Here is a 25944-nt window from a genome sequence, read left to right as displayed (position 1 = left end):
TAGGCAAAAGAACACTGGAGTGGGTTGCCATTTCCTTCTCCAGATTAATTTCTTCTAATGAAATTCAGGTGACTTAAATCTTTCATTCTTATTCAAATATGCTTTTTATTTATTGTCACTTCATTATAATATTCATTATAATAATTATAATAAAAATATTATCATAATGATATGATTTCACTTTTGAAAACATCCGTCTACTTTTAAATAGGAAGAGGAGACTATTAAGTCCAAGAGACATTTTCATCTATGCATTCTGGGAAAGGTCAAAACACAAAAAATTGCCTTCTCTTACAAATTTTAGTTGTGACAAAATAAAGGCTTAACTCAAGGCAGGAGAAATTCCTAAGTTAAAACTCTCAGAACAATGAAGGTACCTTTAGAAGCAACTGGCCCTAACGTACAGACCTCATAAAACATTTTGTATAGTTGAACATGCAAAAAAGATCAACACCTTTCCTCAAAAAACCTCCTTACTCTGCCCAGTTAGAGACCAAACCTAATCTTCATTTCTGCCATGAGATCATTTACACTTCCTAAAGTGTCAGGCTCAATGTTTCGCCAGTCAGCGGTAGAATGACGGTGCCAAATCAGTTTATTTATAACCACTTCAATACTATTCAGTGGCTCTATCAGAAATGAACCAGGGAAGGGGGGGCAGGGGTTAGGGTAGGACAAGGGGTAGGAAATTAAATAAGAAAAAAACATAATAATAAGTCTTTTTATTCTTGGGCCTCAGTGTCAGAAAGCCTAACTAAATTACATCTCCTCTTTGGTGGGCAGCAATTAGGACTGGAAGGCCATTCATTCTCTTCCGCCCTGAGATCTAAAACTCCATTCTTTCACCCTATTTTCTTGCGCCCATGGGCTTTTTTGGCATAGGAAAATCCTCATACCTGAGAGAATTCTGACCTAATGGCCTGACTACTCAGCTTGTGTGTAAGTGTTTTTAAATTACACACTACACCCCACCCTCCTTTTCTTACCATGGAAAAGAGAAATTGAGCCACCTCACCAGGCAAATTCAATTTTAGGAGCAGTAAGTTTGCCAAGATCTCAAATATCAGAACCTGCACACTGAGTTATGTGTGGACAGGCAGGAGAACATCATGTCTGAACCACATCACTCAGCACCGACATGTGACCCAGCCTAGAATTCAGAAAGGGTCACCCATGTGTGTGATACCCACTGACTGGATGCTTGAAAATGAGTTACTAATGAACAGCCAAGTATCTGTACTGCTTGTCTTTAAGGAGAGGAAGCATCCCTCAACCCAGATTTCCTGGAACTGGAAAAAAAAAAAACAAAACCCAACGCAATCCTCTGTACCAGAGCTAAGAGGAACTTCAGAAATTGGCAATAAAAAAAAAAGACACAAAACAAAGCCAGAAAACAAACAAAAGTATTGGCAATAAACTATACATATACATACACACACACACACACATAACTATATAATTAAAAAATTGATTTTAAAATATCAGTGCCTAAGTTGTTTTTTGCATAACCTTTTATCATGCTTTTTGGTATGTCTACAGTTTTATTTTAAAAAAAAAAAATTTAAAAGATACTGACCTTGGTAGGAATAAAATCCTCTAGCTAAGTTGGGAACCAAAGCAGAAAAAGGAATGTAGGTAAGACAGTGAGGGAAGGAAAAACCAAAAGATAATAAATATGCAGCATAAGACCAGATTATGAAACAGAAACATTAGTGTTAGTTTAAAGCTCAAGTAAGAAGAATTTTATAGACAAGAAGTTATGTAAAACTCTTATAAGATGAGGGTCTCAAGTATATATTTTACAAGAAAATTTTCATTTAAAAATACAGTAGGTGTGTGTCAAGAAAAAGAGGCAAGGTAAACAAAAAGCATCTTGGATAGAACAATATCTCCACCCTGTGATCATCAAGGTTATTGTTACTAAAGCTTTTGAGAAGGTAGTGTTACATTTAATCATTTTTTTAGTACCTCCCTCAGGACTAGTTGAAATTAAGCTGAAGAATTATGCCTCATACCTGATAGGATCTACTCCTATCCTGCATTAAAGATATGACTTCCTAGAAGTTGGCAGGACTAAAGAAGATACAATTGTCTCCTGAAAAGGGAATTAATAATATTGAACCTACAGGTCTATGAAGTTTCAGTCACTATGATTCTAAAATCTAAAATCAATAAAGTTTGATCATTTATTTCACCAATGTCTATGACATTTATAAAATTATAGGGCAATCCAGAAGATAATGATTTCTAGCCCTAGGAAAATACCTTAATGCTCTTTTCCTTTGAACTCAGACATTTCTACAATTAATTATTCCACAAAAGCCATTTTCCAGTGTTTAGCAAGTGCTACTTGTATTTCAGTTTTCTACACTTGACTTCAAATGAATAGCTTTAAATTTCTTAGCCTATAGTAGCTGCTTTGGAATCACTATTTAAAATGTAAAAACAAAAAATTATAAATTTGTGTAACAGAAACAGGGAATCTGTAAAATAAATAAATGAATAAATAATGCTATTAAAGAAATATAGAAATGACAAAGCAGCCACATCTATTTTAATAACCTGACAACTAGCCATTTAGAGGAGAATAAAAAATACAATTATTACATGAATATCTTTGAATGATGTTTTGTGCAAGGTTCTATGGGTGACTGGGGTGTAAGATTCAAATACTGTACCAGATTAATACAAAATTTTAAGAAAGTCTGAAAACACAGGGCAGTAAAGCAGTACAGCACGTTTTTCCAGGAAGCAGGACAAAGTATTCAAGAGTCTTTTCAGTCTTCTGAATTCTCAACTTCCTCATAATCTGTGCATCTGCTGGAGGATATGAATTTTATTTCTGAGAAGCATACCGTGAAAGTGTGATATATTTTGTTACAGTCAGGGTGAAGCTTCGGCTATATTAAGAGGCAAAAAGAAATTTTTACTAAACATCTGATATAGAAAGGCTAAAGTTTGGTAACTTACCTTCCAGATGTAGGCAGCTTCATCACTTGAGCCACTGACTAAAAACTGGTCATCTGGACTAATACTGGATTTAACATAAAAGGTAGAGTTCTGATGTCCATTGAAGACAGCCACTGCCAGAAGGAAAAAAAAAATCAAATTACTTGATTATTTTTATTTCCAGTTTTCAAATAAATGCAGACAGTATACATATCCTAATAAGTTTTATTAATGTATTTGATTAATGAAGCAGATGGTCAAGTAAGTCAGAAATTAAAAAAGAACTGGACACTGGCAGAAGAAGGAAATCCTAGGAAAAGGCTTTATATTAGACCCAATCTCATGATCTAAGCCCAAATACTTGGTATGGAGTTAGTTACTGAGAAGAAAGTGACAAAAAATATTCTTAAAGGAAGAACAGAGCCAGTGTCCAATCCTTTAGTAAAAACGCCTCTGTTAGACTGTCTCTTTCCACCCCAGGCTAGGTTTTTTCCACTGTATTAAACATTGGTCTTTCTTCCTCTTAAGCTTCAAATCTCTTAAGGATATATTTCACAAACATCTTTTTCTTTCCTCATTAGACTTCAGACTTTATAATGCTTTGAACAGAGGAAATCTTCAAATATTTGTTGTATGAATAGGTAAAAATCAGTGAAAGGAGAGTTAAATTAAGATTTATGGATAGTCTATCTGAGACGCAGTAACCTTTAAACTCGACTTTAAGCAGGCTGAAGAGTAGAAGTGGCCAGTGAGGTAAACTATATATTCATATGCAAGATACTCCAACTAGGTTAGGTTTAGACTCCTCACTATCCAATCTAGCATAATGTGCTTGATATGTTAATTCCAGCCTAAGGAGACCAAAACCTGAGGCCTCAGGCATCAGAACTCTACTAGGAAATAAAATAAAAAACATCTCGGTCATTGGAAAATTTAAGGATACATTCAGGAAGGAAAAAATACTTCACTGCAATCTTCTAACGGAGGGGGAAAAAAGAATTATTACTGTAAGGACTGACGTTGAAGTTGAAACTCCAATATTTTGGTCACCTGATGTGAAGAGCTGACTCATTGGAAAAGACCCTGATGTTGGGAAAGATTGAGGGCAGGAGAAGGGGACGACAGAGGATGAGATGGTTAGATGGCATCACCGACTCAATGGACATGAGTTTGGGTAAGCTCTGGGACTTGGTGATGGACAGGGAGGCCTGGCATGCTGCGGTTCACGGGGTCACAAAGACTGAGCAACTGAATTGAACTGAACTAACAGCTTTTCATTAAGTACTCACAAAAATCTCTTCCTTTTGCTAGAATAAAAGATTGGATTAAAAAAACAAACTTTGCATTTAAAGCTCTTCAAGAAAAACCCTGCATGTCAAATACACTGCCACATCAAATACTACAACTGTTAAAGTTAAGCAAGACATGAATCAATTCAGATACATGTATTATAGAGTTACTATGACAGATAAATCCTCACAAAATAAACAGGATCCTTTATTCTGAATACAATTCCAAAACTATAAATGTTCATCTTTCTCAGCTCTGAGCTACGGATGGAAAACTATAGACCAAATTTCCCACTAAACTCTTAAGTATTTATTGCCCTCTGCTGGTCTAAGAAAGCCAACATGAAGTTCATAGAAAAAAATCCTTCTAAACCTATATTGGCTTTAATTAGTTTAATTGTTGACAATTTGGGCTCTTAAAAGTCTTCATAAAGATGCTTCAGAGTCGTCCTTATAAACATCACTTAGTATAATAAAATGCTGTGAATTAAAGGTACAGAAGATCAAGTACTGAGTTCAGGACCTTAAGTTTTGAAAAAGACAAGCAATTACTACATCTCTCTTTCTCTCTCACACACATCTGTCAATTTCTAAGGAACATACTTATCTGCCTACCTAACTACCTATCTATATATGAGAGCCAATCAAACAATTTCAGGAGTACAGAGGAAAGGTTACTTAATTATTAGTTAAGTGGCCTTGGGCAAATATATTTGTTTGATGGCAGAAGAACAACTAAATTTAAGGCCCCCTTTGATGTCACACATAACAAAATGATATAGAAAAAGCTCTCGGACATCTGATAATATAATTAGGCTTTCATCTTCTAGGGAAAAATTTTGAAGAGTTTGTTTTATATGGCTAAAGAAACCAGGAGTTGTTCAAGTTCTAATTTCAATCAAGGAGACAGCAAGCAAAGTTATAAAACCTCTTTCCTTTTCCAAACAGTCTTACTCTTGTTTAGACAACATCAGACCTAAGGCGGGCATTAAAAATGCCACGTGTGATACTGTCACAGGTATTGAAGTCCTACTAATGGCTTGGGGTCAGTCTTAGGAAACTTCTGTAAATGCCCAGCTAAATTCTGCACTATTTCAAGATTTCTTTTTTATCAATGCATCTTACTTTAGTGGGAACTGGGTAGCTCTGGGGATTGGTTATAGAATTCAAAGTCTTTTTCTGACAGTTATACATGAGAAATAAATAGGTAGGTTACAAGTATGTAGCTTGCTTAAACAATTGATGATGTCCTTAAAATGATGTAATTCTAACCCTCTTGAGAATATGCTTGAGAAACTAATTTTTTAAAATGTCATTTATCAGCTTTATATATTCCACTTATAAAGATAGGTAACATATATATAAATATAAAATATATAAGCTTTTTATAATCCACTTATAAATTATATATTCCACTTACAATTTTCTTAAGTTTGTTAAAAAAAAAGTGAGATTAGGAAAAACATCCAGAGATAAAATAGCCTCTGTCCAACATTAAAGAGAAGGCTGAGGCAGGTAGGAACTATTTTGAGGGCTTAAAACTAAGCACCCTAATTTTAACAAAAAACCCACACACAGGACGAAAGCTGAATAGAACAGCCTTCTCTACCCCACAAACACTGAAATAATCCACCTAAAGGGGCGTAATTTCGGGAAACACTGACTATTAAAATGAAGCCACCACAGGGAGCAGGATTCTGCTCACCTGTGAAATCATCACAAGGTAAGTCCATCTACGAATTAAAACATCACTGGAGCTGATCAAAGACCCCAAAGCCCCTATATGTCGTCATAGATTCAGTACAGGAAAAACAAACAACATTAAATTACCATTAATGAAAAAAATCCATATTATTTTCCAGGAAAGAATCTGAGTGACTAAGATCCTACCTGGAGAAGTCTTTAATCCAGTCATATTGAACATGTAGATATTGTCATCTGTGCAGTTAGCAAATAAAGTGGAGCCAGTAGAATCCAAAATCAGACTTGAGTATCCTGGAAAAAGGAATTTGAGTTAGCAAGTGCTGAAGACAGAGTAGATCGGAGGTGAAAATGATCTTTTCAGATCATTTCATAAGAAGTATCATCAGAATTCTTGTTCCCCCAAATTTCTACAAACCAAAATTTTTCTTCTGAATTTTTGTAACTTCAAAAAGATACTTTCATATACTAGTTTCTCAAGTCAACTGAGAATAACAGTTGCTGAAAACTAGCCTGATATTTATTTTAAAATTCTGACAAAACTTACACATCCAAAAAAGCCCTACAAAAGAGTCCTACAGGATACACAAAGGCTTACCTAGTTTTCGAGTGCTGCTACCTGGGTACAGGAAAGACTTGGAAGCTATGGGTTCCTGTCGATAAGCAGTATAATTCTTACGTAAATCCCATATTTTGATTATGCTAAAAATCAAGGTGAAGAAATAGTTACTTTGTAGTCCTTTTCCAACACCAATCAGTTTCAACTACGTGTGAATGTGAAATGACTTTAAATCTAATTCCTCTGGCACATCAACCAGCTACAGTGAGGATATTTCATTGGGAAACAGATTGAACTATCTCATACTCTTGTCTCCAGTGTCAGGCTAACAATTCTAGCAGAACGGAAACAGATGTGTTCTGACCCACAGATGGGTCACCCTGAGTTTACTTCAAGAGAGCGGAAAAGGAAGATGAAAGTTGAGTGCTGATAGTCATTGTTTCATTGTTTTCAGAAAAAAAAAAAAAAATAACCCACTTCCTAAGCCTTTAACATTCAGCATGTAACCTTTGACATCATTAAGTAGGAAACTGTGTCCCTATGATTGTATCTCTATACATTAACTCATTAAGAAATCTAGTCTAAACAACTTTTCCTGTGAAATAGAGTACTTTTACATTTCAACTATTGGGATAATTTTCCTAATTTTCGAGATCTACTTTGCAGACAACTTGAAAACACAAGCTTGGATATAAAAGGGCAGTATTCCTTGGAAAGAAAGCTTTCACAAAGAAAGCCATTTACAAATGTAACTAATAACCTTTAGATAATCCTTCATTTGTGCCTGAGAATTTGGGACGAGTTTTAGTGTTTAAGAGTTTTACTGTTTAGAGGACACAACAGAAATCTTAGCTTATTAAGCCATCATTTTTTAAATTAAATTTTTTGAAGAAAGGGATATCTTGGGAGATATAATGGGCAAAAAGGGGGCAAAGAAGAATATTTTAAAAAGAAAGAGCCCCTATACTCAATGAACTTTAATTCCAACAGAGTAAAAAATCAAGAAGTATCACAAACTTATATGGAAGCCAAAAATTTAGACCAATCATGGATGGAAAGTATGTGAAAAGTCCTTAGGCCTTAACATCAATCTAGTTAGAGTACTACCTGAAATGCCAATTACATGCCCAGAATCAGGTTTCATCTTTTAGGCTACTACTAAACTAAAGAAGATAAAACCCCAAATACAAGCATTTCTCGTTTCACTGTGCTTTGCAGATATTCCATTTTTTTCACAAACTGAAGGTTGTGGCAAGTCTGTAGATGCCATTTTTCCAAGAGCACCTTCTCATTTCACATCTCTATGTTACATTTTAGTATTTCTCCTAATGCTTCAATTTTTCATCATTATTATTTTTGCTATAGTGATCTGTGATCAGTGATCTTTGATGTTACTGTTCATATTGTTTTGGCATTTTCCAGCAATAAAATATTTTTAAATTAAGATCTGTACATTGACTTTTTTAGACACAATGCTATCTTACACACAGACTACAGTATAATATAAACATATCTTTTATACATAATGGGAAAACATTGATAAAATTATGCAGCACAGACAAGCAAGTTACCCATCAAGCGTCTCTGTAACAGCAGCAGGCGCCAACGCTGCTCCTAAGTGCTAGACAATGTGCTAACTGTGACAATTATCTCATTTAATTATTTGAGCAAGAGTCCTAATAACTAGATATTTTCCAGTGTGATCTAGAGTTCTTCTCAGCTGGGTACTCTGTTGAAAGTTAAACGCACACACATTAAACAATGGGACTAGGTGACTTCTCCATCACAGTTCATGAAAGAAAGCTCATCCAAAGAACCAAGAAATAAAGACTCTTCTTACCCATCCACAGCTCCTGCTGACACTAATGTGTTCTCATCTTGAAAGAGGACCACAGTAACACTCTGCTGGAAATCCTAATAGTACAAGGAAGAATAAAAAAAGAAGATCCTATTTGGGGTATAATAATCTTCACTATTAAGAGACCAAGGCGCTAAAATGATGCCTTTATCCCCTAAATTGAAGTACACTAAATCTTTCCCCTCCAATCAAATATATACTGCAGACCAAGAAGTAATTTTAGCAAGAAAATGACCTAAACATCAATTTATATCATACTATGAACACTTTGACTTGCATTCAAGAAACAAACTGGTGATTAACACAGTATTTTAGTACCTGTCTAAATCTACTGGCTATACTTAAAATCATTCCCACTGTGTATCCTTAGGAAGCTCATTTAACTTGTGCATGTTTCATCTATAAAATGTTGCTATCTTTCCAGATTACCATATAGGAGTGTCTTAAGAATTATAGATGAAAGATGGTTACATGCTCTGAAAAATCTAAAGGAGCTAGTGGAGTTTTACCTCTTAATTGATGTTAAGTTTTCTTGGCCCCAGAATCTGATGAAATGTCTGAAAAGTTACTCATTTTAACTTCATCTGGCCTCCAAAGACTACACGCTAGCCCCGTCAGTTTCCATTCATGCCAATGTAATTTAAGTCTTAATGTTTTAGCAACCACACATCCCCAAAACATTACCTTAGACCCTACAGACCAGGAGTACTAGAAAAATAAATTAAGAAACACTGATAGTTTTTTTTTTTTTAAAGAAAAAAAGCTCTATTATGGGCACTATTTGAACTTTGACTGTAAAATGCTAAAGAGGTATTTATATTTTCCCCAATGTTTCTCAAAATATTTTGAAATCTTTTGCCAAGTGTGTTTAAAAATAAATAAATAAAAATCACATCTGTTCTGCAGTTTGTATTATGAAAACAACAGGGATTCCTTTGCCCTACAGAATATGGTACCATGGTAGTTAATATGCTTTTTAAACCACACATCTCCCTCTCCTAATGAGTTATTCTACTGTAGATGTGCAAGCATGGAGATCTCTAGGGATGAGTTTCAGGAAACTGAATTTTTAACATATTTCCCAAGTAACTCCATTGCACCCTAGAGTTTGAGAATTAGTACTGTAGGTGCTGAATGAGTATTAAACAATAAACCACTGATATCAAGAGGGAACAAAGACTCTCATTCGCTAACTGAATCACTCTCATTTTATGCCCAACAAATTCCCCAAAATGAGACTCTGTGATGCTGTCAAGATCTGTACACATGTACACAGCTATAAAACCTTACCACAGAAGGAGCAAGCCCTTTGGAATTCTGTTTCTTCTTAGGTTTTGAAGGGGTTTGCTTGTCTAAGGTATTATGAGCTCCACTGATTTGATTCACTTGCCTGTAAAATCCATCTGAAAAATATTTTTTTCAGAACATAATTGGTTCAGGTTTCAGAAATGTATTCCCATGCTGAATGTAACATTTATATATAAGATCTCAAAATTATATTGTTTTAAATTAGTAAAATTAGAAGCCAGCAGGGTCACTGTACTAAAATCTCTTGTGTGAGATTATAATATATAAAAAGGAAATAAGTACATGGATATTTATAGCAACTTTATTTTTAATTGCCCAAATCTGGAAGCAACCAAGATGTCCTTCAGTAGGCGAATGTATGAATAAAAGTGTGGTATAAGTAGACAATGATATATCACAGACCTTAAAGACGTATTACTAGGTGAGAGAAGGCAATCTGAAAAGGCTATATATACTCTAGGGTTCCAATTATATGACATTCTGATAAAGGCAACGCCATGGAGATAGTGTAAAAGGTCAGTGATAGAAAGGGTTTAGGAGGGAGGGTATGACGACCAGGTGGAGCACAGAGTAGTCTTAGGAGAAGTGGCTCTGCATGACACTGTAATGGCAGACACATGCCAGTTACACACCTGTTAAAACCAGGAGTATGCATAACACCAACAGTGAACCATAATGTTAGGTAAGTACAGATGGACACTGGTGATAATGGTGGATCAGTGTAGGTTCGCCAGTTGTAACCAATGTCCAAGTCTGGTGCAGGATGTTGACAGTGGGAGAGACTGTGAGGACAGGGGTACATCCATACAGAGAACTCTGTACATTCTGCTCAATCGTGCTGTGTATCTAAAGCTGCTCTAAAAAATAGTCCATTACAAATAATTTTTTAAAAAATGATGTAAGCAGGGAGACAATCATTCATTGTTGTTCAGTTGCTAAGTCATATCTGACTCTTGTGACTCCGTGTACTCTAGCCCATCAGGCTTCTCCGTCCATGGGCTTTCCCCAGACAAAATCCTGGAGTGGGTTGCCATTTCTTTCTTTGATATGATCACTGCTTTCTGCTTAATGGCACCAGGGGGGCAATGTGAGTATAATTAAATTTAATCCAATTTTTAAAAGTCCTCAAATTTTTAAAATTAAAATGAAAGATCATGTACTAATAATTTCATTTCCATTATTAATTTAGATAAATGGCTTATAGTTCATAAGGTAAATTGGAGGGTAATACTTGAAGAAATCATTAAGAACCTGTAAACCAAACAGAGAATTAGGGATTATGAACCTGTGCCCCCTGGTGGTAAACAGGTGAAATCATCAATTCTTTCATTCAGAATTATTATGGGGCAATACCACATTTGTCTTGTTTTTGCTTTGGCTCCATCCCTTCATTCTTTCTGGAGTTACTTCTCCACTGATCTCCTGTAGCATATTGGGCACCTACCAACCTGGGGAGTTCCTCTTTCAGTATCCTATCATTTTGCCTTTTCATACTGTTCTTGGGGTTCTCAAGGCAAGAATACTGAAGTGGTTTGCCATTCCCTTCTCCAGGGGACCACATTCTGTCAGACCTCTCCACCATGACCCGCCCATCTTGGGTGGCCGCACACGGCATGGCTTAGTTTCACTGAGTTAGACAAGGCTGTGGTCCATCTGATTAGATAGGCTAGTTGTCTGTGACTGTAGTTTCAGTCTATCTGCCCTCTGATGCCCTCTCTCAGTGCCTACCATCTTACTTGGGTTTCTCTTCCCTTGGACGTGATAGAAGCAAGGTCCGATGCTGTAAAGAGCAATATTGCATAGGAACCTGGAAAGTCAGATAAATGAATCAAGGCAAATTGGAAGTGGTCAAACAGGAGATGGCAAGAGTGAACATTGACATTCTAGGAATCAGCAAACTAAGATGGCCTGGAATGGGTGAATTTAACTCAGATGACCATTAAATCTACTACAATGGGCAGGAATCCCTTAGAAGAAATGGAATAACAACCATCATAGTCAACAAAACAGTACGAAATGCAGCACTTGGATGCAATCTCAAAAACAACAGAATGATCCCTATTCGTTTCCAAGGCAAACCATTCAATATCACGGTGATCCAAGCCTATGCCCCGACCAGTAACGCCGAAGAAGCTGAAGTCAAACGGTACGATGAAGACCTACAAGACTTTCTAGAACTAACATGCAAAAAAGACGTCCTCTTCATTATAGGGGTCTGGAATGCAAAAGTAGGAGTCAAGAAACACCTGGAATAAGAGGCAAATTTGGCCATGGAGTACAGAATGAAGCAGGGCAAAGGCTAATAGAGTTTTGCCAAGAGAACTCACTGGTCATAGCAAACACCCTCTTCTAACAACACAAGAGAAGACTCTACCTATGGACATCACCAGATGGTCAACACCGAAATCAGACTGATTATATTCTTTGCAGCCAAAGATGGAGAAGTTCTATACAGTCAGCAAAAACAAGACCAGGAGCTGACTGTGGCTCAGATCATGAACTCCTTATTGCCAAATTCAGACTTAAATCGAAGAAAGGGGGGAAAACCACTAGACCATTCAGGTATGACCTAAATCAAATTCCTTATGATTATACAGTGGAAGTGAGAAATAGATTTAAGGGACTAGATCTGACAGAGTGCCTGATGAACTATGGATGGAGGTTCATGACATTTTACAGGAGACAGGAATCAAAACCATCCCCAAGAAAAAGAAATGCAAAAAAGCAAAATGGCTGTCTGAGGAGGCCTTACAAATAGCTGTGAAAAGAGAAGCCAAAAGCAAAGGAGAAAAGGAAAGATATTCCCATTTGAATGCAGACTTCCAAAGAATAGCAAGGAGAGATAAGAAAGTCTTCCTAGCGATCAATGAAAAGAAATAGAGGAAAACAATAGAATGGGAAAGACCAGAGATCTCTTCAAGAAAATTAGAGATTCCAAGGGAACATTTCATGCAAAGATTGGCACAATAAAGGACAGAAATGGTATGGACCTAACAGAAACAGAAGATATTAAAAAGAGGTGGCAAGAATACACAGAAGAACTTTACAAAAAAGATCTTCATGTCCCAGATAATCTTGACGGTGTGATCTTTCACACTCACTTAGAGCCAGACATCCTGGAATGTGAAGTCAAGTGGGCCTTAGGAAGCATCACTATGAACAAAGCTAGCGGAGGTGATGGAATTCCAGTTGAGCTATTTCAAATCTTGAAAGATGATGCTGTGAAAGTGCTGCACTCAATATATCAGCAAATTTGGAAAACAGCAGCGGCCACAGGACTAGAAAAGGTCAGTTTTCATTCCAATCTCAAAGAAAGGCAATGCCAAAGAATGCTCAAACTACCGCACAATTGCACTCATCTCACATGCTCAAAATAAAGTAATGCTCAAAATTCTCCAAGCCAGGCTTTAGCAATACGTGAACCGTGAACTTCCAGATGCTCAAGCTGGATTTAGAAAAGGCAGGGGAACCAGAGATCAAATTGCCAACATCTGCTGGATCATCGAAAAAGCAATAGAGTTCCAGAGAAACATCTATTTCTGCTTCATTGACTATGCCAAAGCCTTTGACTACGTGGATCACAATAAACTGTGGAAAATTCTGAAAGAGATGGGAATACCAGACCACCTGACCTGCCTCTTGAGAAACCTATATGCAGGTCAGGAAACAACAGTCAGAACTGGACATGGAACAACAGACTGGTTCCAAATAGGAAAAGAAGTACGTCAAGGCTGTATATTGTCACCCTGCTTATTTAACTTATATGCAGAGTATATCATGAGAAACCCTGGGCTGGAGGAAGCACAAGCTGGAATTAAGATTGTTGGGAAAAATATCAATAACTTCAGATATGCAAATGACATCACCCTTATGGAAGAAAGTGAAGAGGAACTAAAAAGCCTCTTGATGAAAGTGAAAGAGGAGAGTGAAAAAGGTGGCTTAAAGCTCAACATTCAGAAAACTAAGAACAAGGCATCAGGTCCCATCACTTCATGGCAAACAGATGGGGAAACAGTGTCAGACTTTATTTTTTTTGGCTCCAAAATTACTGCAGATGGTGACTATAGCCATGAAATTAAGATGCTTACTCCTTAGAAGGACAAAAAGCAGAGACGTTACTTTGTCAACAAAGGTCCGTCTAGTCAAGGCTATGGTTTTTCCAGTAGTCATGTATGGATGTGCAAGTTGGACTGCAAAGAAAGCTGAATGCAGAAGAATTGATGCTTTTGAACTGTGGTGCTGGAGAAGACTCTTGAGAGTCCCTTGGACTGCAAGGAGAACCAACCAGTCCATCCCAAAGGAGATCAGTCCTGGGTGTTCATTGGAAGGACTGATGCTAAAGCTGAAACTCCAATACTTTGGCTACCTGATGCGAAGAGTTGACTCATTGGAAAAGACCCTGATGCTGGGAAAGATTGAGGGCAGGAGGAGAATGGGGTGACAGAGGATAAGACGGTTGGATGGCATCACCGACTCGACGGACATGGGTTTGGGTGAACTCCAGCAGTTGGTGATGGACAGGGAGGCCTGGTGTGCTGCGGTTCATGGGGTTGCAATCGGACATGACTGAGCGACTGAATTGAACTGAAGCACATTTGTCAAAATTAAAATGGAACTAGATTACCTTTTTTGTTGCATCTGGTGTCCCAGACCATAATGTTGCCATCTCTACCCCCTGTACAGAAGACAGCTGTAGACACATAAATAATTTATCGAGAAGTTAACAAAACCAGTCAATGAGACATATATTTCAATTTATTAATAAGGTTTCAAGGGTATCTATTATATGCTAGGTACTGTATTGACACTGGAGACTAAAAGTGATAAAATATATAGCTCAATACAAATAAGAGAAAACAAAGCTGTGAAGGGAAAGAATTAGAACTCAAAATGCTTACACTGAGCAAAAACTTGATAGAATAAACCTCTAATTTTTCCTAACACCACATGAAATATTACCTTATATACTAACATTGTACTAAGAATAATGATAAATAATCAATAACCAAAATATACTGAATCCTTACTGAGTTCTAGACACTATCCTTTTTTATAGGTGATCTTTTTTATAGAACACCTCAGTCCTTGTTATCAACCCAATTAGGTGAGAAATATTACCCCCATTTTACAGATGAGCAAACTAAGGCATAGGGATGATACGTAACTTGCAAAGACTATTTTTGGCAGTATGTATCTGCAGCCCATACTCCGAATTTCCAAGCTGTATTCTCAGTATAAAATTATAAACTAGATCAATATAAAATGTGTGAAAGGAGTTGACTCTGGGGATGGAAGGAGGGCAGTGACATTGGAGGAAGAAACACAGGAGGAACTCCAATTTACCTGTCATGCTTTCCTCTTTAAAAATTAAACCAAAAAAATTATGCTTCCTGTACGAGTGAGCACTTATCAAGTTAATCCACCTGCATTAATTTGCAGCTAATGTAGACGGATTTATTTGGTAAGTGCTCAGGTCAAAATACAAAAACAATTACTTGAGGGTCCCACAAACAATGAACAAAAACACGCAATTTTTGGAAGGAAGTCAACCGCTGAAGCAAGTGACTGGTCTAGGGTAAGTTACTGGTTTTTTGCGGTTTTACCTTGAGGGCAGCCAGAGTTGTACCATCAGGACCAGGTAGCTAAAGTGCCAATAGAAAGATCACCTTTCGAGCTAGAGGAATTAGGAAAAGGAGAGTTGGGCAACACAAGTTGTAAGAAGACGCAGGGAACCCTGGAGACGGCAGAGAATGGGAAACCCTCATACTGTATTTATATTTCATGCACATCTCTGGCTGACTCCTGAACTGTGTATGGATGAGCAGCAAGAGCTGAACTGAGATCTGATCTTCTGAACTGACTGCTTTCCTATACATTTGACCGTGCAGTTTGAAAACACCAACTCTTTTCTGAGCAACATAACAAATACTTTACAGAATCCAGGGTCCAACATAACATTCCCAATGCTCAGGGTACAATCTTAAATTATTTGTCATATAAAGAGTCAGGAAAATGAGTCATTCTCAAGAGAAAAGAAATCAACAGAGGTCAACCTCAAAACGACCCAGATATTGATTTATCAGGTCCAGTTGTAAAATATATATAACTATGTCAAGTGAAATAAAGAGACAATGAAAAAGATAAGAAATCTCAGCAGAGAAACAAACAGAACTTACCAATAACAAATGGAAATTTTAGAACCACCACCCACAACTTCTGAAATGATAAAATTCACTGGATAGGCCTAAGAGTAGAATGGAGGGAACAGAGGAAAAAGGCTATGAACTTGAAGATAAATCAACAGAAATCATTCCATCTGAGGAAGAGAGAAAACTAAGATTGAAGATTATGCTAAGTGAAAGAAGACAACAACGTATTGTATGGTTCCGTTTACATGAAGGCATAATAGGCAAATCTAGAGAGACAGAAAGAAAGTAGGCTGTGTAAGCCTGGGGATGATGGAAAGTACTGTTAATGGTTCTGTTTTCTTTTTGGGCTGATGAAACTGTTCTAAACTTGGACTGTGGTGATGACTGAACTCTATAAAAAAATTAAAACTCACTGAAACATACACATTAAATGGGTGAATTTTATGGTATGTTAATTATATCTCATTTAAGAAAATTGAAAAAGATGAATAAAGCTTCAGGGATTCAGGGGACAATTTCAAAAAAAGTCTAGTACATGAGGAATTGTGGAGTTCTAGGAGGGAAAACAGGGCAGAAAAAATATTTCAAAAAATAATGGCAGAAAACTTCCCAGATCGGGGGAAATCATGAGTTCAGTTTCAGATATGCTGAACGTGAAGTCCTAGCAGAAAAGTGAAAGTGGGAAATATAATCTGGTTCAATGTAAGTAGAGCAAAAAACAAAATTGGAATAGATGAGACTGTCCAGCGAGAAGGTACAGACTGAAAGAAAAACATGGGCAAACACCAAATCTTGGGCCACGCCAACACGCCAAGTTAGGTAAAGAGGCAAGAGTTCACAAAGAAATCACGATGGGATACACAGGAATACTGAGAACCAGAGGGAGTGATCTCACAGATTCCAAGGAAGAAAAAAATTTTCATGAGGTTTAAAATAAAAGGCCAAAAGTACCAAAGATTGACCAAGGAGAAAGCAGCCTGATTTCAGGAAGAGAGCTGGGAATGGAAAACAGAATCAAACTGAACTAAATGGAGATGAGGACATTTAACCAGATTTTGATTACTCTTAAGAAATTTAGAAAAGACAAGAAAATAAGAAAGCTGCTGCTGCTACTAAGTCGCTTCAGTCATGTCCGACTCTGTGCGACCCCACAGACAGCAGCCCACCAGGCTCCCCTATCCCTGGGATTCTCAGGCAAGAACACTGGAGTGGGTTTCCATTTCCTTCTCCAATGCATGGAAGTGAAAAGTGAAAGTGAAGTCACTCAGTCGTATCCGACTCTTCGCGACCCCATGGACTGCAGCCTACCAGGCTCCTCCGTCCATGGGATCTTCCAGGCAAGAGTACTGGAGTGGGGTGCCATTGCCTTCTCCCTCCTGTTTTGCAGGTGCAGGAAATGGCTAAAGGAGAATACAAGGTTAAGATGTTCTTTTAGGGACAGCCTACAGATATGCTTGCATTTTTCCTATGAAGAGCCAAGAAAGGAAAACTGTGGAGACATAAGTGATGGCATACGGTCTTGGGGGAGGATCAAGAATGCTTCTCAACATTAACAGCACGCTGGAATCCCTTGAGGAATTTTAACAAAATAGATGCCTGGCCCACCTTCAAGAGATTTACACTTAATTGGTATTTTAAAAAAGCTCCCTAATGTGTGTAACTGAGTCACATTGCTATACAGTAGAAATTAACACAACACTGTAAACTTCAATAAAAAAAAAAAAACCAAAAACCTTTCCAGGTGACCAATGAGTCAGGGTTGAGACCCAGTACCCTAGGAAGAAAGACTGGTCTTAAATTAGAGAATGAAGAATGAGAGAGAAGGTACAAATTCAAAGATAAGTTTGTAGGAGGGGAAATAGAAATATATTTGTAATTACTTTTAATTATCCACTAGTAGTACTAGCACCCCTCTGACCAGACAAAAAACACATCTGGGAGTAACTGACAATTAGAAAAGAAAACATTTTCTGGGTTTTAAGGTGGTAGATATTTAGGGAAGGCAAATTACACTAGTATTAATATAACTATGTCCTAACAGGGTTATTTGCATCCTGTTCATGTAGGGCTGAAAGAACTTGATCAGGATCTTTTCTACCATGTTGACTACAACCCCTCAAAAACCAAGAAAACCCACCAAGCATTTATATGCTCCTCAGTTTTGCTTTCTTCATTTGTTGCTGTTGTTTTGTGCATGCACATCACACCTCATTTTTAGGCTCATCAGGAGATTAAACCATTCAATCCTAAAGTACACCAGCCTAGAATATTCAGCAGAAGGACCAATGCTGAAAGTAATACTTTGGCCACCTAATGTGAAGAGCCAACTCACTGGAAAAAACCCTGATGTTGGGAAAGATTGAGGGCAAGAGAAGGGGGCGACAGGGGATGAGATGGTTGGATGTCATCACTGACTCAAGGCAGATGAGTTTGAGCAAGCTCCGGAAAACAGTGAAGGACAAGGAAGCTTGGCAAGCTGCAGTCCACGGGGTCGCAAAGAGTCAGACACGACTGAGCAACCTAACAACAACAAAAATGTTTCTGTGAGTTAAACAGGGTATTTATCTCACTAAATGAACATTCAGGGCGATAAAAATGACTGCCTAAGAATTCAGAGGCAGAAATCAGAATAAAACATGGGTCTTCTAGGTATGGTGGTAAAAGTATGCCCTTCACAAGAACACTTGGCTGCAGGAGAAGGGGTTAAGATCTGTGTTTTAGCGATCAAACTAGATGGCCCTAGGGGCAGTGTCCCACCAGACTAATTCATACTAGGGCACCTGTGGACTACTGGGAACCAAGATAAAGTCTGTGCTTTCTAAACTAGAACTCACTGGCAAAGATTCAATGCACGGTTTTTAAAATTAAGCAAAGGGACTGAATGATAATGGTGTTTTCCTTCTCTATTTGTTTGCAAATAAACAAATTTACCTTAAGAATTAATACATTTTCATGACCTTAAATTATTTCCATAAACTCAGAATGAACTCTGACACAAGTGTAGTAAAGTAGAACACAAGCACACCTAACTTTACAAAATGGATGTGCTAGGGAAAAGTTATGCAGACACAAAAACTATGTCATGTATTTCCTCTTCACGGTTCCAGTCTCAGCAGCAACCAACTGATTTTTTTTAAAAGTTCAAACCAGTTACACAACTCAGTTTAGTACTCCTGAGTGCGCAGATGAATCAAGGAAAATATTCCTTTAAGAAATAAAGTATCTTCTCATGATAAAGGAGACTATAACGTTTATTTCTATTATCATGAGACAAAAGTCAGATGCATCAGCCACTTCTTTGAGGTGAAAGCTTGCTGTCTCATTCTCACTTAGTGAGAAACAAATGGAAGGAGAAAAAACAAAGAAACAGAAATTAAGAGCAAATTCAGACACCCCTGCTAAGTTTTTCCCTAGCTGCTATAGTACTATTCGTATTACAGCCCTCCTTAAACCTTCCTTTCCCATTACAATAGTTAAATACCCGGGTCTCCAGCATTGCAGACAGACGCTTTACCCTCTGAGCCACCAGGGAAGCCCTAAATGAATGTAGAAAGATAAATTTTGAGTAATAGCTGAAAACAGAGGTATCGTGGCTATTTGTGAATTTTTATCTCATCTGTAAGATTATAGAAAAAAATTATCTGAAGATGCTTGACTTTCAGCGACAAGTTAGAAGCAATATCCATTAGAATAGTACTAAAATCCAACTTGATTTTATTGAGGTTTCCAGGTCATCTTAAGAATCTCCATCATCTATGTAGGGAAAGGTGCAAATCTGACAGGTACAAACTGCAGCTTATAACTTCACCATGAAAGACATTAAGGACATGAAACAGGATAAGCACATCCTTACCTTTCTCAAACTTAGAAAAGGCAACTGACTTGAGGCTACACTGATGACCTTTGCAAGTTCCAATCAGCTCACCAGCATTTACGTCCCAAAATTTGGCTGTCTGATCACCTGCTGCTGTAACCTTTCAAAAATAAGGTATCATGGTTTAATAAAACAACTCTTTACCAGTATTTACCCAGATTCTCCCCAAAATGAAAGTCACTTACAAGCTTAAATTCACCAGGGACCCAGGCCAGGTCAAAGACAGCATTCCAGTGAGCCATCCACTCTAAACGAAGAAAATGGTGAATGTGAAATGTCTAACTATGTTCTGTGGTAGCCACACCAACAACAATTTAAATGGCTTGAAAATTATAGTAAAAAGATCAGTGGTCAGTACAGGAAGGTCCATGGGCCAAAGAGAATTTGTGGATTCACACACAATATGCATTCCCTTCATTACCTCATAAAACTACCACTTGATATCAAATTGCTTTCCATGAGGGGATATATTCTCTAAAACAGAGTATTTGTGAAACATTCTAAAAAATCTTCATCATGCTCTGGATGAAGCACTATGAAAGCATGCAAAAGGAGTCTAAAGTACTTTAGTTTGACATTCAAAGTTCTGCTCACGTTGGCCTTATCTCTCACTGTTCTCTATGTCCCTTATTCCAATCAAACTGGATCACTCCCTCTATCTACTTTCCTATCTTGAGGCCTTTGCAAGTGCTTTTCCCTCTACTTGGAGTGTCCAATTCCACCTCCACTGGTTTAAAATACCACAGTCCACCTTAAATGTCCCATCCTTCATGAAAAATTTCCCTCACCTTCTTTACTAGATGAGAGCTTTCTGTGACCCCTGCGGTGTTTTCTTTGTATTTCATTATATAAAGCCTTTTTTCTTGAGCTTTTTTCAAAACCGATTTTGTTGTTGTTGTTGCTGCTGTTCAGTTACTACGTCGTGTCTGACTCTGCGACCCCACGGACGGTAGCACTCAAGGCTCCTCTGCTTTCCACTATTTCCTGGAGTTCCCAAGCTCAAATTCATGTCCATTCAGTCAGTGATGCTATCTAACCATTTCATCCTCTGCCACCCTCTTCTCATCTTGCTCTCAATCTTTCCGAGCATTGGGGTTTTTTCCAATGAGTTGGCTCTTCGGATCAGGCGGCCAAAGGTTTGTTAAGTTTCAGTTTCAGCAAGTCCTTCCAATGAATATTCAGGGTTGATTTTCTTTAGGATTGACTGGTTTCATCTCCCTGCAGTCCAAGGGACTGTCAAGAGTCTTCTCCAGCACCACAATCTGAAAGCATCAGTTCTTTGGCTCAGCCTTCATTATGGTCCAACTCTCACATCTATACATGACTACTGGTAAAACCATAGCTTTGATTATATGGACCTTTGTCAGCAAAATGATGTCTCTGCTTTTTAATATGCTGTCTAGATTGGTAACAGCTTTTCTTTCAAGGAACAAGCATCTTTTAATTTCATGGCTGCAGTCACTGTCAGCAGGGATTCTAGAATCCAAGAAAAGAAAATCTATCACTCCTTCCACTTCTTCTCCTTCTATTTGCCATGAAGTGGGTAGGACTGCATGCCATGATCTTAGTTTTTAGAATGGTGAATTTTAAGTCCGCTTTGTCACTCTCCTTTCACCCTTATCAAGAGGCTCTTTAGTTCCTCTTCACATTCTGCCATCAGAGTGGTAACATCTGCATCTCTGAGGTTGTTGCTGTTCTCCTGGCAATCTTGATTACAGCTTGTGATTTACCTAGCATGGCATTTCCCATGATGCACTCCACATTCAAGTAAAATAAGCAGGGTAACAATATACAGCCTTGTCATATTCCTGCCCCAATTTTGAACCAGTCAGGTCTTACCTCCTGGTCTGGTAAGTGGTCTAATACTCCTCTCTCTTAGAATTTTCCAGTTTGTTGTGATCCACAAGTCAAAAGCTTTAATTAACATAGTCAATGAAGCAGATGTTTTACTGGAACTTCCTTGCTTTTTCCATGATCCAACCAATGTTGGCAATTTGATCTCTGGTTCCTCTGAGTTTTCTGAACACAGCTAGTACCTCTGGAAGTTTTCAGTTCATGTACTGCTGAAGCCTACCTGGAAGGATTTTGCGTATAACCTTGCTAGCATGTGAAATGAGCACAGCTGTATGGTAATCTGAACATTCTTTAGCACTGACCTCCTTAGCGACTGGAATGGAAAGTGACCTTTTCCAGTCCTGTGGTCACTGCTGAGTTTTCCAAATTTGCTGACACACTGAGTGTAGCACTTTAACAGCATCATCTTTTAGGATTTGAAATAGCTCAACTGGAATTCTGTCACCTCCACCAGCTTTATTCACAGTGATGCTTCCTAAGGTCCACTAGACTTCACACTCCAGGATGTCCAGCACCAGGTGAGTGACCACACCACTGTGATTATCTGGGTTATTAAGACCTTTTTTGTATTCAGTTCAGTCACTCAGTCGTGTCCGACTTTTTGCGACCCCATGAATCACAGCATGCCAGGCCTCCCTGTCCATCACCAACTCCTGGAGTTCACCCAACTCATGTCCATCGAGTCGGTGATGCCATCCAACCCTCTCATCCTCTGTCGTCCCCTTCTTCTCCCGCCCTCAATCTTTCCCAGCATCAGTGTCTTTTTCAATGAGGCAGCTCTTAGCATCAGGTGGCCAAAGTATTGGAGTTTCAGCTTTAGCATCAGTTCTTCCAATGAACACCCAGGACTGGTCTCCTTTAGGATGGACTGGTTGGATCTCCTTGCAGTCCAAGGGACTCTTAAGAGTCTTCTCCAACACCACAGTTCAAAAGCATAAATTCTTCGGTGCTCAGCTTTCTTCACAGTGCAACTCTCACATCCATACATGACCACTAGAAAAACCATAGCCTTGACTAGATGGACCTTTGTTGGCAAAGTAATGGCTCTGCTTTTTAAATGCTGTCTAGGTTGGTCATAACTTTCCTTCCCAGGAGTAAGCGTCTTAATTTCATAGCTGCAATCACCATCTGCAGTGATTTTGTATAGTTCTGTGCATTCTTGCCACCTCTTCTTAATTTCTTCTGCTTCCGTTAGGTCCTCACCATGTCTGTCCTTTATCATGTCCATCCTTGCATGAGATGCTCTCTTGATATCTCTGATTTTCTTGAAGAGATCTCTAGTCTTTCCCAAGTTAGCACCTCTTTAAGGTCAGCAGAACTTTGCCTTATGCATAAAAGATAACTTGTTCAATATAAATATTTTAAAGCAATGTTTCCCCATGTTAAGTATAAAAAAATTTAACTTTTTAAAATTTACTTTTCTTAACTCTCAGTAAAGATTTTGCTGTAGTTAACAGTTATTGACAGAAAGGCAGTCCATCAATTACTTTCAGTCCGGTCCCTAAACTTAATCAGAAGTGAGGATCACTGAGAATTTATTCAAATAGTAATTTCCTTGTGGTGGTGGTTTAGTCGCTAAGTCATGTCTGACTCTTGTGACCCCTTGGACTGTAGCCCACCAGGCTTCTCTGTCCATGGGATTCTCTAGGCAAGAATACTGGAGTGGGTTGCCATTTCCTTCTCCGGGGATCTTCCCAACCCAGGAGTCGAACCCAGGTCTGCTGCATTTCAGGCAAATTCTTTACCGACTGAGCTACACGGGAAGCCTAATTGCCTTGAGGCTTTATGAATTAAAAATATTAAAACAAATATTTTAGATCCTGACTTACCTTTAATGCACTTCTTTCTACTGGTCTGTGATTCTGTGTTATATAACCTAACAAAACCTTCTTCATTGGCAACTGCTAGTATATGTTCCATATTGGGAGCTACGTAAGAAATAAAAAATAAAATAAAGAGCAAGAAAAAATGTTAAAGCTGGGTTTAAAGCTATATATATATAAACAACATAATACAGATTAATTGAAAACAAAAAGGTAAACACAAAGAACCTGTTTGGAAAGAGGCAAGACAATTCTACCCATATAGCATCTGGTATGGTAGAGGCTTTTCTGAGTTAAAAATGGCTTAAAATTTGCCATAATATCTAATTTAGTAATGACTATAAAACACCAATCTTCATATAATCTCTTATTTAAAGAGGAGCTGAATCAAGAGCGATACCTGAACAAAACAAGAGTGGTACTGGTCAATGGCAAAAAAAAACAAAAGGAGGGGGAGCATATGACACAGGCCTCCAGCAGGCTGACCCTATTAAATTAATATCCCTTTTCCTCAACTTTTTACTTTTCCTCCCTTAAACTTTTAACAGCAGGGACAAGTACTTCTACTTCTGTGAATATGTTCCCCAATGCTCTGCAGAAGAGAGAGATTCAATGAGATCAACATGATGGGTGAACCTTTGTAACCCTTTCCCAATATCAGATAAAAACAAACAAACTAAAAATGATCCTATAAGAATCTTATGCTTTAGCAGAAATATATAATTATGCAGAGATTAAGAAAAAAATATTTTATAAATGATAAGAGAAGATATATTAGAAAAACTCTACCATCTAATTTACTTCTTGTTAAAAGAGAGACAGCCTATTTTCCCTCTAAAGAGTGAACCAGATCATTTCTGACCAAGCCTTGCTTATTCAGTAATTCTCTTACCGGAAGAGAAGGTGCATCCAAAAGGAGGAACTGGGTTTCCTGTTTCTCCATAAGAAGTATGCTCATCATTATAGTTGCACTGATAGCCAGTGAGCAGAGACTGTAGCGGGTACTGTGAAGACCATCCTAAAGGAAGACAAAATTCCTTATAGATTCCAATATATCATCACATTTCAGTACTTCTAACAAATGCAGAGGCAAAAATTAACTTTTAAAAGTTTCATATACTTCACTATCCATGGCCCTCTGGAATACAGTTTCAGGTATTTTCCTAAGTGGTCCTAAGGAAAAAATCAAAGAGCACTTCTCAACTTCTGGTGAGATACAGCTTTGGGCTTACCATCTTAAATGAAGACTCTTGCTAACATATTTAAGATGGCAAGACACCAGTGGCCTTTGTATGTTACTCTTTCCCCCATCCTTTGGTGACAATCACAAAAAATATCCACAAAGACTACCACAGCCATTCTTATTAAGTAAAATTCTATGTTTTTAGAGTTCTAAATCATTACTGCAAACTTAAGTTACTAGCAACATCACACATAATCTGATGGTCGGAGTCAAAGGAAATAACGTATTAGGTTGGCCCAAAAGTTCATTGGGGTTTCTGATAAGGGAGTATGGAAAAATCTGAATGAACTTTTTGGCCAACCCACAACATCCATGCACCTACTGTAGCCATTAACGTCAGTTCAGTTCAGTCGCTCAGTTGTGTCTAACTCTTTGCGACCCCATGGACCAGGCAGGCCAAGCCTCCCTGCCCATCACCATCTCCCGGAGTTTACTCAAACTCATGTCCATTGAGTTGGTGCTACCTTCCAACCATCTCACCCTCTGTTGTCCCCTTCTCTTCCTGCCTTCAATCTTTCCCAGCACAAGGGTCCTTTCCAATGAGTCAGTTCTTTGCATCAGGTGGCCAAAGTAATGGAGTTTCAGCTTCAGCATCAGTCCAATCAATATTCAGGACTGATTTCCTTTAGGATGGACTGGTTGGATCTCCTTGCAGTCCAAAGGACTCTCAAGAGTCTTCTCCAACACCACAGTTCAAAAGCATCAATTCTTCAGCGCTCAGCTTTCTTTATAGTCCAACTTGGACATCCATACATGACCAATGGAAAAACCATAGCCTTGACTAGACGGACCTTTGTTGGCAAAGTAATGTCTCTGCTTGTTAATATGCTGTCTAGGTTGGTCGTAACTTTCCTTCCAAGGAGTAAGCGTCTTCTAATTTCATGGCTGCAGCCACCACCTGCAGTGATTTCGGAGCCCCCCAAAATAAAGTCTGTCACTGTTTCCCCATTAATTTGCCATGAAGTAATGGGACCAGATACCACGATCTTAGTTTTTTGAATGTTGAGTTTTAAGCTAGGTTTTCCACTCTCCTCTTTCACTTTCATCAAGAGGCTCTGTAGTTCTTCTTCGCTTTGTCATAAGGGTAGTGTCACCTGCGTATCTGAGGTTATTGATATTTCTCTCGGCAATCTTGATTTCTGCTTGTGCTTCATCCAGTCCAGCATTTTTAATGATATACTCTGTATATAAGTTAAATAAGCAGGGTGACAATATGCAGCCTTGACGTACTCCTTTCCCAATTTGGAACCAGCCTGTTGTTCCATGTCCAGTTCTAACTGTCGCTTCTTGACCTGCATACAGGTTTCTCAGGCGACAGGTCAGGTGGCCTGGTATTA

General features: G+C 38.1%; 1 protein-coding gene across 3 annotated transcripts in view; it reads right to left on the bottom strand.

Moving 5' to 3' along the window:
• DTL (denticleless E3 ubiquitin protein ligase adapter) overlaps positions 1 to 25944 on the bottom strand; it is a 53344-nt gene that overhangs the window by 22962 nt on the left and 4438 nt on the right. For all 3 annotated transcript variants that reach the window (XM_055419041.2, XM_055419042.2, XM_055419043.2), the window contains exons 2-11: positions 24257 to 24382; positions 23371 to 23469; positions 19873 to 19934; positions 19667 to 19787; positions 14289 to 14354; positions 9647 to 9759; positions 8339 to 8412; positions 6538 to 6641; positions 6129 to 6233; positions 2971 to 3083 (exon numbers count right to left, since the gene is read on the bottom strand). In XM_055419041.2, the coding sequence (XP_055275016.1) occupies positions 2971 to 3083; positions 6129 to 6233; positions 6538 to 6641; positions 8339 to 8412; positions 9647 to 9759; positions 14289 to 14354; positions 19667 to 19787; positions 19873 to 19934; positions 23371 to 23469; positions 24257 to 24382 (983 nt within the window). The remainder of the gene's footprint in view (positions 1 to 2970; positions 3084 to 6128; positions 6234 to 6537; positions 6642 to 8338; positions 8413 to 9646; positions 9760 to 14288; positions 14355 to 19666; positions 19788 to 19872; positions 19935 to 23370; positions 23470 to 24256; positions 24383 to 25944) is intronic.

Source organism: Moschus berezovskii, chromosome 17 (assembly GCF_049115385.1).
Source record: "Moschus berezovskii isolate FMDL1 chromosome 17, NW_MosBer_1.0, whole genome shotgun sequence".
Lineage (NCBI taxonomy): Eukaryota > Metazoa > Chordata > Mammalia > Artiodactyla > Moschidae > Moschus > Moschus berezovskii.
Note: the sequence above shows the minus strand (reverse complement) of the source record. Positions and strands in the feature narration are given on the sequence as shown.